Source organism: Podarcis raffonei, chromosome 3 (assembly GCF_027172205.1).
Source record: "Podarcis raffonei isolate rPodRaf1 chromosome 3, rPodRaf1.pri, whole genome shotgun sequence".
In the NCBI taxonomy this organism is placed as follows: domain Eukaryota; kingdom Metazoa; phylum Chordata; class Lepidosauria; order Squamata; family Lacertidae; genus Podarcis; species Podarcis raffonei.
The window spans coordinates 43,372,126-43,387,984 of record NC_070604.1 but is presented as its reverse complement, the minus strand read 5'-3'; the positions used below and the strand labels follow the sequence as shown (position 1 = coordinate 43,387,984).

At 41.2% G+C, this 15,859-nt stretch overlaps 2 protein-coding genes across 8 annotated transcripts in view; one reads left to right on the top strand and one right to left on the bottom strand.

The window, feature by feature from the left end:
* Positions 1–9,802, top strand: part of ME1 (malic enzyme 1) — a 121,187-nt gene extending 111,385 nt beyond the window's left edge. For 2 of the 4 annotated variants that reach the window (XM_053381371.1, XM_053381372.1), the window contains exons 12-14: positions 549–722; positions 6,572–6,670; positions 9,006–9,617. In XM_053381371.1, coding sequence (XP_053237346.1) covers positions 549–722; positions 6,572–6,670; positions 9,006–9,173 — 441 coding nt within the window. In that variant the 3' untranslated portion in view covers positions 9,174–9,617. Of the gene's footprint in view, positions 1–548; positions 723–6,571; positions 6,671–9,005 lie in introns of all 4 variants that reach the window. The other 2 variants (XM_053381373.1, XM_053381374.1) reach the window with 2 other exon arrangements.
* Positions 9,803–10,685: 883 nt separating this feature from the next.
* RWDD2A (RWD domain containing 2A) lies at positions 10,686–15,665 on the bottom strand. Of its 4 annotated transcripts, none has more exons than XM_053381376.1 (3): positions 15,606–15,665; positions 11,997–12,221; positions 10,686–11,458 (listed from the first exon to the last, which is right to left on the bottom strand). In XM_053381376.1, the coding sequence occupies exons 2-3, from the start codon at positions 12,195–12,197 to the stop codon at positions 10,781–10,783; spliced, it is 879 nt and encodes a 292-aa protein (XP_053237351.1). In that variant the 5' UTR covers positions 12,198–12,221; positions 15,606–15,665; the 3' UTR covers positions 10,686–10,780. The 4 variants fall into 4 exon arrangements, with proteins under 4 accessions (XP_053237351.1, XP_053237352.1, XP_053237353.1 ...); XM_053381377.1 differs by having other exon boundaries at positions 14,793–15,657; XM_053381378.1 differs by lacking the exon at positions 15,606–15,665 and adding an exon at positions 13,523–14,765.
* Between the last annotated feature and the right edge of the window lie 194 nt (positions 15,666–15,859).

The following is a 15,859-nucleotide window of genomic DNA, read 5'->3' as shown; positions in this document are numbered from 1 at the left end:
GGAACAGGATATTTGCAGACTTTTTCAATTGTGTTTCAAATATACACAATTACAATTAAATGTGTGGTGCCTTGGAATGTAACCCCCACATAAATGAGGGGTTGCCTTTATATATATCTCACATAGTCATAATGTGAGTCTCAGTTTTGCATACTTGCATTTATGTGGATGGCTGAAACTAGTTCTGAAGATACTAAACTCCAATTCTTCCTAAAACTGAAAAATAAAGTAATAAATATCATATGAAATAGACATAATTCCAGTTTGTTATCATATGTCTCAGCAAGATATCAGACACAAAGAGACATTATGATACAAACGTCTACTGGGTTCAGATTGGTTTGGAACTTGCCTTGATGCTGACAATGCACCGACCAGAGAGAGACTTATTTAACAGTACATAGTCAGAATTGCAAAATTCTTGTTTTGTGACTTTTGTGTAAGTTTCTGGTATACTGTAGTTACTTTATGAAAACACTGTTTTATAGATATAGATGCAGGTTCTGATTTTCCTCCATCCAATAACATTTGCAAAACGTTTGTTTTAGGGGCGTGGCATTTTTGCAAGTGGAAGCCCTTTTGATCGTGTCACTCTTCCAGATGGACGCACATTTTTTCCTGGACAGGGTAACAATGCTTATGTGTTTCCAGGAGTTGCCCTTGGAGTTGTTGCATGTGGAATAAGACATATAAGTGAAGAAATTTTCCTCACAACTGCAGAGGTACTGACTGTTGTATACCTGATAATGTCTGCCCAGAAAAGGACATGTATGGCACATCAGTTTATGACAGCATGTTGTTGTAGGGCCTTCAGACTGGTAGTTTGGGGTGAGGGACCTCAGCCTGAGGACTGAACGTGCCCCCCCCATCCTGACTCTCAGGATCTGGTCCTCAAAACTCTCTCCAGACCACACCATCTTCCCTGGCCACAAACACCTGAATACTATCTGAAACACTGAAACTGATACTTTCTGTGTAATGGTCGCAGTGTAAGGTAATGAGACAGGAATTCATCAGAAATCTGATGGATTAAACCAGCACTGAAACAAAAGCAGTACTTCTCCTATTACATAGACTGAATGTGTATTGAGGGACACATGCCTATGGTTAATATACCAAAGCCTCTGAGTCCTAATTTTGGGTGATTCTCCTACATTGTTTTGAGGGAGGAAAGAGTACTGTTGAACCTGTTATTTATTTCAGAATGTAAAATCATGCAGAATTGTGAATTTCTTCTAGCAGAGAATTGGCAGCAATTGCTCTAGCAAGTAATTTGTTGCTGTTCTCTCTCTCTCTCTCTCTCTCTCTCTGTGTGTGTGTGTGTGTGTGTGTGTTTAAAGAATGGCAAGATTTCCTCACAGAAACCCCAGGTGTTACAATTTTCCATCAAGGTGTTTTTCCCTAGGGAACCATTTGGACCTGCCATGTGCAAAAATCAGGAATAAGCTCAGACTCTCTCCACTAGCTTTGACCAGCCAAGATGGGCAGTGATCCTTCACATAGGAGGTGACTGAGGATAAGTTGGTTAATTTTATCCTCATGGCTAAAACCTTTCCCTGTAATTTCAGTTGGATATGGCAAGTCTTAATTCTCTGCCCTAAACTGCCATGTCTATTTTAAAAGACATGGCTTCTTAAACTTTCTAGAATGGGCTCATATGTATAGTTTGTAAAGTACTTTGGAAACTTCTTAAATGAAAGGTGGAGCATGCGAAGCCTCTCAAATGTCAAAATTGAGAGGAAGTCAGCAAAAATTGGCTTCTTTTACAGACTCTTTTAGCAGGAGTGTAAAGTACTAGAAAAGATAGCGATACTTTAAAATAACTTCTTCAGGCAGACATCTGTTGATGGTGACACTGAGTGCAGATTTTGCCATCTAGGTCTTTAGTTAAATGTTAAGGTTATGCACTTAACTGTGAGTGAGCCCCATTAAACTCAGTGGGATTTATTTCAAAGTAGGCATGCTTAAGATTACAGCGTACACATATCTCTGCCCTGCACATACTCTCCTAATGACTCAAAGTCTGATTCATAGTCATATTGCAGCTACAAGAGCACTTACGTCTGGTCTCAATTATGCTCTGTAAACTTTAGTGTCAAGTAATGGGTTTGACAATTGTGTCTGATCTGTGAAGAAGTATCAGGGGCAACCCAGTCTGATGAGTGGGGTACAGTATGTATAAATAAATAAATAAATAAATAAATAAGCATTTTATCTCTTCACACAATGCATAATTGAGAGCAGGAGATGCTACCTGAATAGCACCATAGGAATACCCACGCTTTCCAGATACCAAACTTGAATGTATTTTTAGTATGAGAATATTTTGTAAACTAGTTTGAGATCCCTGGGATGAATGGTGTTTGGAACAGGCAGATTCACTGGCTGAAGTCCCACATCTGGCTCAGTTGGAGATTCTCCAATCTAAGTCCTTCATCCTGACTCAGCCAAGCCTCAGCAGCTCAACTGGGACTCAGCTGGTTGAACCAAGGCCCTGAAAAGTGGCAGGAGCAGGACAGGATAGTGGAGACCCACCCCATTCCAAACTCTGTTCTGCTCAATCATGCAACCTAGCAACCCAGTGGAAATTACACTAGCAAAAAGGGCAGTGTAAATCAAACTATTTTAAAGGCTTGCTTTCTCTCTGCCAGGCTAAGGAGTAGACCTGCTCCTGAAAAGAGTTTGGAATAGCGGTAAATTACATTGGCATGATTTACTCCAGCATAAATTATGCTGGCTTCTGATAGTTTGGATTGCTCTACCCATCTTGATACAATCCATGGAAAAACAAAAGAAGAAACGATATAAAGCTAGCCTGTACAATGGATCTTAACCAGGGAATCTTTTAAAAAGATACCTCTTGCCATGGCTTGCTAGAGGAAGAGTCTGTAATGAATAGGGATAGGAAAAGTTTGAACATGAGTACCTATTTGTAACAGTGGGTATGTGCACATTGTGTGATCATGTGGATTCAGTGCTGGATGCAAGCGCCTTTTTGGGGTGCTGTGCACATGACAGCATCCTCATGTTGTCTCTGTCCCATACTACTTGTCAATCTAAAGCACTCTCTGCTGTAACAGTTATAATCCACTTTGTGTCGATAATGCACTTCGCAAGCGCATGTGCCTGCATGTGTACACAGAGGACACTTCCTCAGGTCACTTCTTACTGGGGCAGAGCTACTGGTATTGTGGAGCTGTGCTATTCCCCCGAACCATGTTTAACTTGTCTCTGAATAAAATAGACAAAAGAGGAAGCAGTACAGTAACATAGCCAGCTTTGTGTATCAGTACATATCTTCTGTATGTCAAACACACACACACACACACAGAGAGAGAGGGGGGTCTGTGAAAACACTAATCGAAGGAAGAGGAATAGAGAAAACTATTGCACTCTAGTTTGAAAACATTCCCAACTATGTGTACAGACATCATGGATAGTAGCTGCCACTTTAGAAGACGTTATCATGCAAAGGTGTGTACAACTGCAAACTGCTACGTACAAAAGTGTACTATGAAAAAAACCTCATATGCTTTTTACAAAGGCTACATGTGTACACAGCCTATGGGTATCTTAATTTGCCACCTGTCCATTTAAAACTGATTAAAAAAAAAATAAAAACACAATTTAGTCATTGTAAAAACAGCAAGTCCTGTTTTCAGGTGTTCTTACTTGCATGCCAAGTAGAGTTCAGCATTGATTTGTGGATAGTAAATCTAGGGCCCTGTAGACTATAATGCCATAATTGTAGGCAATTTTAATGTGATGACAAGCGGCATTCTTCTAAGCCTGATGAAGCAAAAGTAAAATGTCAGAGAATTATGAGCTGATAAATTATTATTGCGACTGCCCATGCTATGCTTTAGTCATTCCAGAGATCACTCTATTAACTTTTCAATGATAGAATATGTTATCAGAAGGGCAAGGTGTTCACTCTTGGACAGTACCCATGGAAAATCGAGTAGGTATTGTCTCATTATAGTGAAACTAACAGCACAATAAATTAACATGGTTATAATTTGAAGTTTAGTTGCACTGATAATGATGTTGTCCTACCATTAAATGTACACTTGGTGGGCACAGTAAGAAGAGTGTTATCTGTTATCTTTCAAGATTTGTCCTCATCTTTAAAAGTATGGCTGAAACACTGGCCAAGAGCCAGATCCTTAAAAGTTGGGGAATCTACCAATGAAAGGTGTGTGATCAGAAATTCCACTTGCCTAGCACCATCTTTCATGAATGCGTGTAGTAATTTATTGCCTGCCTCTAACCTTCTCCTTCTTTTTAATATGATTATAAAGTAAGAAAAATATTTCTCCAGTTCAGAAATTCTTATTATTCAACCCTGCCACAGAGCAGGCATTATTCTTATGTTGGCTTTTCATTATATGGTAATGGATGTTGCCACCTTTTTATGCCTAAATGTTTGTAACTTGATGAAAATCAGTACATGTCACGTAGCAGTATGATTCCTTTTGCACCAGTATGCAAATGTAACTATGATTCCTGACCTGTGAGGGGTAAGAAATCCCAGGAAAAAGCAATCCTACTGATTTGCCACAGGAAAAACAAACAGGTTTATATCTCCTTTTCTTTTAGCTCCCCCTTGTGGATTCATAAATAATAAATGATTATACTATAATAATGATTGCCTGTAGCTTATTTTGCCATTTCCTTAAAGAAAGGGGGGCAAGAGACACACAATCTTTATTGCCTATTAAGCCTGCCTTGTAAATTAGCCCCAAATAATAGCCTGGGGGTGTCTCACAGAGGAGAGACAGAGAGCCCTGTCTTTTCTGCATTAGCCTGTTACATTTCTAGGCTTGGGTGCAGAAGAGAAACAGAGGGCTCTGCCTTGCGCACCTGCATGTAATTCCTTGGTGTCTATGGCTGCCAGGCTACAAGTCTCTGTTAAGAGGAGGTGGGAAGTACAACTTTCATAGTACTAGGCAATTCTTTCTCTGAGTAAAAATTCTGCTGCTTGTTTGGGTATTGATGCATTATGTCCTGATATATGGTAACTTTGCTTTTCCAGCAAGGTGATTTCTGCTCTTCCTTTTGCTCATCTTACTTGTACTAACTACTCTGGTTTGTTAGAATTTTATTCTATTTTAGCTTTTTTAGCGTTAACAGTGGTACCTGATTATTTTTGTACTTTGATTGTAATGTCTTGTTCCTGCTTTTCAATTAAGTGTGTGTGTGTGTAATCTCAAAAGTATCCCTGAAAGAAAAATAACACTGAAGGAAAATCAGGATCATAGAACCATCTATTATAGGATCAAATCTGAGAATAAAACTGTATATTTTAAACTCTCAACACTAACCGCCTCAGTTTGCGAAGCTTTCCTGCAGGTCTTCTCTTGCCAGTCAGTTCTTGGCATCTCTTGTATAGTCCTACATCGTGTGTCTGTCATCACTGCTTGCGCCAAAGGCAAGGTGGCTCCTCCAGTTCCTTGGGAATTACTTAGATGTGGATTAGAAGTAAAATAGGGGAGATTGCCTCCGTTTTATAACCTTATTTAACTGGTGGGGTCAAGCACTCTGTCAAGCAGATTCCAGTCACTGTCTACATATTTGTTGTGGTGGTTAATGATTTCCCACAGTACTTTCTGTGTCCAAAGTGCTTTGCTATTTCTGTCTTCTTAGCTCAGTGTCCTATCTAAATAAATAACCACGACAGAAAAGTATAATCCCACTTCCACCCATGCTGCATACATTGGCCCTCCACTCATGAGTATTGGTTTCTATATGTCTCAAACTTAATCTCTTTTAACTCTCTAATAGATTTTCAAATGTAGGTTCTCAGGATGCATGCAGCATGATTACTGAGAAGCACTTTGTATGCTCTGGAAAATTGCTATATAAATGCTGAGTAAGACTAAGAATGTCTTTTTAACACCCCCACCCCCATGCCTATGACTAATTATTTACTAGTTCCATCCTTTTCCTTGTGTGCCCTATCAGAGACCTTTTTAAAAGAGGTGTGCTCATGAGGGCTTTCTGGGTGATGAACATGGTTCTGTTTGACTTATCCTATGCTCCCATTTCATTACTGAAGCGGGATTTGGTAAGTCCAGAAGTTTATTTCTGTGAACACGTTCATATGAAATTTGAAAAAAAGCTGCCTATAGTGCAGATTTGAGGGGGTGCTGGACAAAGTGCCCTCTGGTGGGCTCCCTCCCCTTTGGTGGGACCTGTAGGGTTTGCTTAGTGACTTCAGCAGACACAGTGTGCCAAGCAATGCAGTGGCTGGATCTTGTTGCCATTAAAATTTCCCAGTGCCCTGGAGCAATGCTGTCAGAAGCATTGTGGGAAATTAAAATGGTGGCTTAGAGAACAGGGCTGGGGAAAATAAAAGAGAGGGGACAGCTGCTTGGGATCCTGGAACTTGCCCGAGGATGTGGCTGCTGGTGCTGGCCATAGAAAAATGGTTTTCTACTGTCATAGAAAAATGGTTTTCTACTGTCATAGAAAAATGGTTGCATAGATCCACTTTTGGGCAGTGGGTTTTCAGATAAAAATACCTGTTTAATGAGAGCTTAAAAGAACATGTCTTATGTTTTGTTCCTAGGTCCTATGTCAACAGGTCTCAGATAAACATTTAGAGGAGGGCCGTTTGTATCCGCCTTTAGTTTCAATTCGAGATGTCTCTCTGAAAATTGCTGTGAAAGTAAGTACATTTTACATTTCCTAATTAAGAATAGACTTATTATGTTTTGTCAAAGACTGAAGGTGGATTTCATTATTTAATACATTTATATTTTCATCTTCTTCCAAGGATCTCAAGATAGGAATCAGTTTTCTCTCTTCCTTCCCCCTTTATCCTCAGAACAGCCCTATGAATTAGGTTGAGAGGAAGTGACTGGCATACAGTCATTTGGTGAGCTCCATGGCTGACTGGCAAGTTGAACCCAAGCCGTCCTAGGCCAATATTCCACTACACTGCATGGCATATATGATTTCCCTGATGGGGTGAATAGCAGTTGCAGGGGTTTGGAAAAATGTCACTGGAGGAAAGGTTAACCAGTCCAAATTCATGAAAATGGAAAGGGACAGCAGACCATGGCTGAATCTCTAGTTTGGTCCTTGTGTAGTTGTGTCCTTGATATTTCACCCTCTGGGCCTCATTTCCTTTTTATCTCCCAGGAGGTTGGTTTATTTTTATTGCTGAGCTGGATAGAGATAATCTTTCATGTAAAGATCAGTCTTTGTTGTCAGTAAGCTTCTAATCATGAACTCATTCCCTCAGGCTTATGTAGTAATTGATTCCAACTGCATGTAGAAAGAGTTGTCATATTTCATCTCTCTTCAAGTTTATAATATATATATATATATATATATTATAGATATTAAAACACTCTTGTGCAAGTTTCTCTGCGTAAATTCTCCAGCATTCTTTGTTTGGCAAAAACGTTTGTGAACAGCTCTAGAAAATTTGTTTCGTTATAGGAATACTTTTAAGTTAGAAACAATAGTCAGTATAATTGATGGGTGTGTATTATCCATCTAGCTTCTAGTCTCCTGGTTTTTATCTGAATTGGAAATATTTATCTTGTAATATTGTAATCTTGTAATCTCCAGCTTAATAAAGCAAAAAGACACACAAGAAACACTAACATTTGACTTCATCACACCTTCATATGTAACACAGAAATATTTTCAAAAACATATTCAGATATATTTTAGTAACCTACATTTATAGGGATATGTTTAGATGTGAGAAAATGAATGCTTATCAACATGTATATAGAAAAGAAATGAGTATGCTACAAACTCCCATCAGTATTTCTGATCTAGAGTATTGGTGCTGTACCGATGGGAGGCAATTTCCTTCTCTATAAATTAAGAAGTTCTGATTAATTTTGAAAGCAAATTTCAGAGCAGAATATGTTGGGTTGATGAACTGGCATGACAGGATTGAAGATTTTCTCTTAAGTCAGCTCATGTTTGGTTTCTTAGGCTTTCCGAAATCATTTTGGCTACAATAAATACGTTTTGATAAATTTATCTAGGTGGAGAGAATTGGATGCTTTCATACCTTGCTGTAGGGGGAAAGTATCCATTCTACTTTTTAAAAATGTACTTGCAATGGATCCAAACTTGCCCCTTGTTTACAAAGAAACCTGTGCCTTGTGCATTAGAGATCTTTTTGCTGGAGTGACTATGAGGTATACTCTTAAGCATGGGTAGGCAAACTAAGGCCCGGGGGCTGGATCCGGACCAATCGCCTTCTAAATCCGGCCCGTGAATCAGCGTGTTTTTACATGAGTAGAATGTGTCCTTTTATTTAAAATGCATCTCTGGGTTATTTGTGGGGCCTGCCTGGTGTTTTTACACGAGGTGTGCTTTTATTTAAAATGCATCTCTGGGTTATTTGTGGGGCATAGAAATTTGTTCATTCTCCCCCCCCCCAAAAAAAAATAGTCTGGACCCCATAAAGTCCGAGGGACAGTGGACCAGCTCCCTGCTGAAAAAGTTTGCTGACCCCTGCTCTTAAACATACTCTCTTAGAAATATGTCCCAAGGAAATCAGTGCCAGTTATGTCCACAGGCAGGGGTGGTGAGGACTGGGCTATAAAGAGCCAGTTCACACATTATATTACCATTTTTCATCTAGAAAATGAAGAATGTGACCATGGCAAACATGTATAAAAACACTTACCATATGTGAACACTCATCAGAGAGCCCAAATTAACAGCAGCTCCCTGTTGAGAATGCATTCTGTGACAAACTTGGGGTTGTTTCTCCAAGTGTGAAATACAATCCAACCAAGAAAAAGAATCTAAAGCAGAATTCATTTCAAGATGTATATTTTGCCAATTTCTTCCAGAAAATTGGGTGCATATTTTCATCTTTTCATGGCTAGATTATAGCTTCATTGGTATCAGTCTGATAAGAATCTGATACTTGATATCCAAAAATTGAACTTTCTTCATTATACACTATGCTACCTCTCAGGTCAATGCAGAAGTCTAACAATGAGGGATTTGTCTTGCTCTCTCAGATTGCAGAGAATGCCTACAGCAACAACACAGCCACTTTCCACCCTGAGCCAGAAGACAAGGAAGCATTCATCCGCTCCCAGATTTATAGCACTGACTATGAAAGCTTTCTGACAGACTCTTACACCTGGCCCCAAGAAGCCATGAAAATACAGACTGGGAACTTTTAACAGAAAGACAGCAGCACTGCAACAATACTGGAAGCACTCAGATATTTGGTAGCTTTCAACTTTTGTCAAATCATAGCACAATTTGTCAGAACTCAGGATATATTTCTTTTCTTTTCTAGCAGCACTGAATACTTTTTAAAGCCATGAAATTTTGGTAGAATTGTTACACTTCTTTCACTTTAAGCTAATTAATTAAGCTAAAATAGCACGTGCCTAAGAGAATAAAAATCAATTTAGGCAGTTTTAAAATATTTCTTTTGAAGGGGCTCTGCTAAATTTACTACAGAGCAGTACTGTAGAAGCACATTTACAATGTACTTTTCATATACTTAGACATCTGTATGAAATTATGGTCATATATTACAGTTCTGCGCTTAAGTTCAGATGAAATTTTTTTGCAAACAAATGACAAAGCAATATATCATCAGTATGATCAGTTTAAAAGCGTCTCAGCTATTTAATATTTTTCTGGTGACACCTATAGAAAAAGCAAAATAAAAAGCTAAGTACTTCTAACCATAAGTTTTTTCATGCCAGATCAAATGTTCCTAATCAAGGAAAAGTAGTTTGGGTCAGTAGTTTGCTAGGCATGTGCACATTTTTAACAGAGAAGCCATGTGGTAAACCAATGACAAAGAGGCATCAGTCAGGAAGGTTACTGGGTGTTCCGTAGCGTAACTACCCATGCCTTGGTGAATGAGCATGTGAACTATGCAATGTCTGGTACAACATCCAAAAGAGGTGCTCATGTATCTTCTAATATATAGCCTTTGTACAGTTTGGGCCTGAGATAACAAAAATATTTTTGTGTGTGAACCTGCTACTACTTTGTGGCTCAGCTTGAATATCTGCAAACTTTAGTTAATGGCGCTGGAAATTATTTGTATTTGAATTGCTAGAGCACAGATGGACAACCTGAGTGCAGCCCTCTGTCTCCTACAACCTTGTCCCCAATGCATCCTTGGCATCTACTGTGAGCTACCAGTGGCGAAACAGATTACTCAGTTCCTGCCCCAACTGCTTCCTTTCCTTCATTTCTAGGCTGGAAAAAAAGGAGCCTCTTTCCCTCTACCCACCTTGGAAGGAAAACTGAAAGGAAGGTGTGTGAATGGGGGAGATGGCGATACAAGGGAAATGGGGAGTGAATGGATTGCTGTGAGTGCATGTTTGTGAGAGAAAATGAATAGAAGGGATGGAATTGATGATGGCTTAAGGACAGAAAAAAAGAGGTGTGCCCACTCACTTTGGCCCTGGCCACTGCTAGTGCCCTCAACCATTTCCCCCTTCACCTCAAAAATATTGTCCCCTCCTTCCCCTAGACACCTTAGATTGTGGGGAACAATGCCTATCAGGATTGGACTTAGATGCAGCATTCATCTGGCTCAATCAAGCCCCCTTACTCTTGCAGCCAATTTGAGAAGTTTTGCTCTGAACAAAATTACAAACTGATGTGCTAACTGTTCAAATACTAAACAAAGATTCTGTGCGTGCCCTTTTAAGTTACTTGTCACATTCACTCATCCATACTTTTATTTTCTTGCGGCAGATTCATAGATGGATTTCATTTCTGTTAACAGAGACAAGAAAATTAAAAACATAGCTTATTGTTAGTTGTCAGAACATTTGCCTTCAATGCCAAACAAGATCTGAAATACATGTTCACTTTGATGACCCTTAAGGAATTCTAGGAACTGTCCAAGGTCCATGTGATAGTCATTCCTCAGGCCGTAGTCACCATGGGCTTGAAACTGTAAATCTTCAAAAGTCTGAAAGAGACGTAGGTTATCCCCATTTCCGTCAGTCTCTCTATTCTCGACATGTTTGCAGGAAATGTGTTTCCAGTTGGGATATCTAATAACGTGCCAAAATTCTTCACAGTTTTCTTTGACACCTTCCACACAAATGATTCCAGGCTTGCCAGTTAGGCAGAAACCAGTCAGATTTAATTTCTTTGCAAAATCAAAAATCTTTTTCCTTAGTTCTTGTCTATAGATGTGGTGGCTGTAAATCCACATCCGGCTGAATAACGTTTTAAGTACGCTCTCCCTTGGCACATTTTTGCAGTGGAGTTTGCTGTTTTGTAAGTAGCTTATGCTGTTGTCTCGCAACCATTGCACAGCAGCACATACACAAAGTTCTCCTGGCTCCAAAGAAGCAATGTAAGAAGCGAGATCCTTGTTGAGCTGCAATTGTTGCTGCCTGTCTACAGCACTTGATCTTGCAAAAAGGTGTGGTGGCACCTGGGGGTAGTCATGAGGTAGGGCTACCTGCAAATTTACTCTTGCCTAAAATTAAAAAGCAAACATATATTCACAAAACTTTCCAGTCTTCAGTGACTGCTTTGCATGCAGCACATCACAGTACAGTCATACCTCTTGTTACCTTTGCTTCAGGTTGCGTCCCAAGGCAAACCGGAAATACCAGAAAGGGTTACTTCCGGGTTTCGCCGCATGCGCAGACGCGCACAAAATGACGCCACGCGCAGAAGCAGTGAATCGCGACCCGCGCAGACGCGGGCTGCGTTTTGCTCATGTTGCGAACGAGGATCTGGAACGGATCCCGTTCACAACCAGAGGTACCACTGTATTGTAATTTAATACAGAAGTGACTAAATGAAGCATGAATGGCTAAGGCTAACTCCAGCTGTGGGCATGAAATATAGTACACTGGCTTAAATTAATATATTGGCTCAATACAATACATGTTGGCTTTATTGAAGGTAGAAATGCTTGCACAAATATTTAATAATTAAGTAAAATATTATGTTTTTTAAAAGGTAATAAAGCAAAGAAAAACATCCCAACTCAAAACAGATTATCTCACCTTTGGTTCATCAGTGGTAATGGCAACTGAATATTCAATTATATGTGGTAGATTTTCACTTGTATTGTTCAGATATTTCTGAGCATTATGGAAATTATTTTCATCCTGAAGAGTTATTTCTCCTTTATCAGGAAACATAGAAAAAAGCATTTCTAATTCTGCCATTTGAAGTTCAAGTCTTTCTTTTATTATGCTGGACATTGTTACAGATGTGAAGTCAGCCACCTGCAGGTGGGAGAGATTGTATCAATAATGTTGTTCTTATGTCTGCTAATATTCTCTCCCACCCACCCCACAATACAGATTGTAAAGTAATTGATAAAAGTCGTCCAAGCCGGAACAAAATAGTTTTGAACAAATGAAACACTCCTTTAACTTTGTGATAACAATGAAGCCTATAATCCTCAACAAGGTTTAGGTTTTGGGTCCAAGGAGTTCAAAGAGACTAGTTGCACAAATAAAACCAAGGCCATAAATGCATCCAGTTCTAACAGCAAGAAACACATGAAGTGAATTACAATGGATATGAAGAATCCCAACAAGATGTGGAAGCAGCTGTAGACCTAGTGCTAATACTATTATTGATTCTTGCATTCAATTTTGCATGGGTCATAAAATTACAAACGTTAATGACTATCCAGTTTCCACAGTGAAAATCATATCCATGCAAAGTATCCTGAGTGTTCTGTTTGCAGTGAAAGCACATTGTACTTTTAAGTGGTTCTCTTACTGCTTTCTCTTCCTTCTTAATGTATTGTCTTTGGCTGGCAGCTAATAACAGTTGCTGGCCAGGTTTGCACAAAATGGTAAGTCAAACTATGGCACACTGGGATCTCATGAATGTGCAGGTTCTTGGAGATGAGCTTGCGGCCACTTTGCTCCTACCTGTTCATTTTTGCTGCCAAGTAAACAAACCTAGGCTACAGATTGTGCTTAGTGAGGAAGGAGGTTAACAGCGAGTCCCAGTTCAGATGACACACTAACCAAAACCTTGGCTTAGCTCTGTACACTGTGGCAGTATGCCTCTGAATGCCACTTTCTAGGAATCATTAGAGAGTAGAGTGTTACACTCAGGTCCTTTGGGGCTTTCCATAGGCATCTGGTTGCCCTCTAAACAGACAGGATGTTGGACTAGATGGGCCAGTGGCCTGGTCCAACAGGCTCTTTTGTTTTAAGTAAAAAGGACCAGGAAAGAGCAAAGCAGCTGTAAGCTTATATCCAGCAGCTGGTGCCTAGTTAAAGACGTCTTGGTTTGAAGCATTGTTAGGAACTCAAGATATATAAGCTAGGCGCCAAATGGCTCCTTAAACCAAGGTTACTGTCGCCTAAAGGGAATGTCTAGTTGCTATTTTTGGGCAAGACGGCTCTAGTCTTATTTTTCAAATGATGGATTGACTGTGATGGCTTATCAGTTAAACATCTGGCTAGTTCATATGGTGACCTTCAGCTAGGTTAAAAATTTTGAGAACTTAAAGAAAAGTCACTTGATCCAGGGACAGTCCACATATATATTGGTCGATTCCTACCTCTTTTTCTCAGTGGTGACATTCATAACATAAGGATATTTTTCACAACCGTGAGCAGGGTGGTGGGGTAAGTGAAGACAAGCTTTAACAGTAACTACAACATTGATCACTGCTCTTGCTCAGGCTGCACAGAAAAAGCATTTTGGTTCCTGAAATTAATTCTGATTGTGCAGATAAAATATAACTGATTCAATGATTCCCAGACATGCATTTCCAAATGGTGAAGATGTCAGGTGGCATCCTGGCACCTTCACTTGGTTGCGAACGGCTGATAGTCAGGTACAAAAGGCACCTGGCAAATTTCGAACACTGGTTAGAAGATATTAACATCCACATTTGAACAACATATGCCTCAAATACCACTTTCAAGGTGGGCTCCCCAAACCAGAGAAGTCAACTGATGGGTTTCCACCTTAACTCCTCTGTAATGTATTGTAAGCTGCTCACATTTGTTCTGAGAGTCCAATACAAACAATGAATGTTCCATAGAGGCTCAGCTAGAGCGCTCTCCAGTCAGCTTTGACTCAGTTTAGTTGGACTATCATTGGTGGCTATGATAGTGACCCTTCACTTTAACTTGCAAATCCCACCCAGTGACATGTGATGCAAGCACATCATCACATAGTAGGCAGATGTTCTGTAGAAGGTAGGCGGGACCAAACAATAGCAGATGAAAACTAATGTACCACTTGCTTTTGTCAGCAATTCCCCCCACCCCAGCTGTATGATCTTACTGTTTTTATGTGGCAGTTCCAGTTGCAATTTAAAAATGTAAGATTTGCCCTTCTGGGTCAGATCAAAAGTCCATCTAATTTAGGAATGGGAGTATGTAGCCTTTGAGGTGTTGTTGGACCAAGTCTCATCAGCCCTAGTCAACCTAGCCATGGTCAGCAACAACAGATGTTTAGTTCTGCAACAACTGGAAGGCCCCAGGTTACCTATCCCTGAGCTAATGAAAATTCTCTTTGCTGGTGAACAACCAAATGTCTCAAGTAGTACAATACAATGTATTCACCTCTCTTTTAGACCTCACAGTATATGCAGGGTTAGTAATCTATACCGTGTCCAGTTTAGAGTACTCCACCCCTTCTTCACCTTAGATGCAACATGTATACAATCCGTACAACTGCATACATAAATAGTTCAGGTGTACACTTGTAGTTATTAAAATATAACATTCAACTCACACCAACTGTATACCTTTATGCGCTACAGTGGAACTGTACAAAAATGATCAAGGGCACAATTTCAAGCAGAAACGTGTACGCACGTATACACAGCTTGGCAGGTTCAGCTTAACGTGTGAACAAGGTTCCAATGCGGAGAAATCACGTGGTGCACACTCCGCGCAGTCCCGAAACTGCTAAGCAGCAGGCTGCCCTCTCTTGAGAGCCCTTGCCGTGGGATAATAATAATTGCTGAAGCCAGGCAAGAGGCTCCACCAGCGGCATCTGAGAGCGGGGGGAATCTGCAAATCTTCCAGCTGCCATTACCCGCCCTTACAGCCGTTGGTGCGGAATTAAAATGGCCCCGCCCCCTCCCTCCAATAAGCACGCGGCGGAGGACGTTGCAAAGCCCATCGAAAGGAACCGGCCGCCAGATCCCTCAACACCGGGAGCGAGGCCAAGCAGCCCACGCTCTTAGGGACGAAGCGAGTGATTGGCTCGTTCCTTCGGAGGCAAAGGGAGCGCAGCGTGTGGCGGCGGGGACCCTCCGAACCAACGTACCTCTTGCGAGGCCCGCGCGTGCGAACGACCACGCCCCCCTCGCGCGCATGGAAACAACTGAGCAGCCACGTGATCCCAGGAGGCGACGGGATGGCGGCGCGAGCGACTTTCCTGGGCATGCGCGTCGCTAAAGGAGGGCTTGGGCTTCGCGTGCGCGAAGGGAGCCTCAGTGGCAGGCGCAGCGGAGGGAGTTTCGAATTCAAATTCTGTATGAATTGCCTGCGGTCAAGATACGTTACTGTTTCGTTTTATTTTTTACCCTGGGCTCACTGGGAAGCGGGGCCTGTTCGTTTTAAAAGCCAGGCTTGCCGCTTTCCTAGAGGGGACAAGTAGGCCCACCCCAAGCACAGCCTTACTTCTGAGGAAGCCCGCTAAAGGACCAGCTAGGGCTGCCCAGCTGAAGCTCGCGGGCGGGCCTGACAGGGCGGCAGCTCTCTCTCTCTCTCTCTCCTGCCAAAGGCCCACCTGCCGGCTGGAAACCGCGGGAGGGGAGAGGGCCCTTGGGCTCCGATCCTGCTTGCGCGCTTCCCACAGGCCTAATCCAGCGGGGCTGCTCTCGCTGTCCTTATGGCTCCGCGCGCACCCCGCTTTCTAGCCCGCTATAGCGGTG

What these genes read in the sequence shown, in the direction of transcription:
- RWDD2A (XM_053381375.1), bottom strand. Translation starts at nt 14,009, where the DNA reads ATGGAACATTCATTGTTTGTATTGGACTCTCAGAACAAATGTGAGCAG. An exon ending in TACATTACAGAGGAGTTAAG is followed by an intron (nt 12,222 to 13,934) that starts GTGGAAACCCAT and finishes TCCCACCTGCAG; the next exon opens with GTGGCTGACTTCACATCTGT. An exon ending in TTACCACTGATGAACCAAAG is followed by an intron (nt 11,459 to 11,996) that starts GTGAGATAATCT and finishes TTTTAATTTTAG; the next exon opens with GCAAGAGTAAATTTGCAGGT.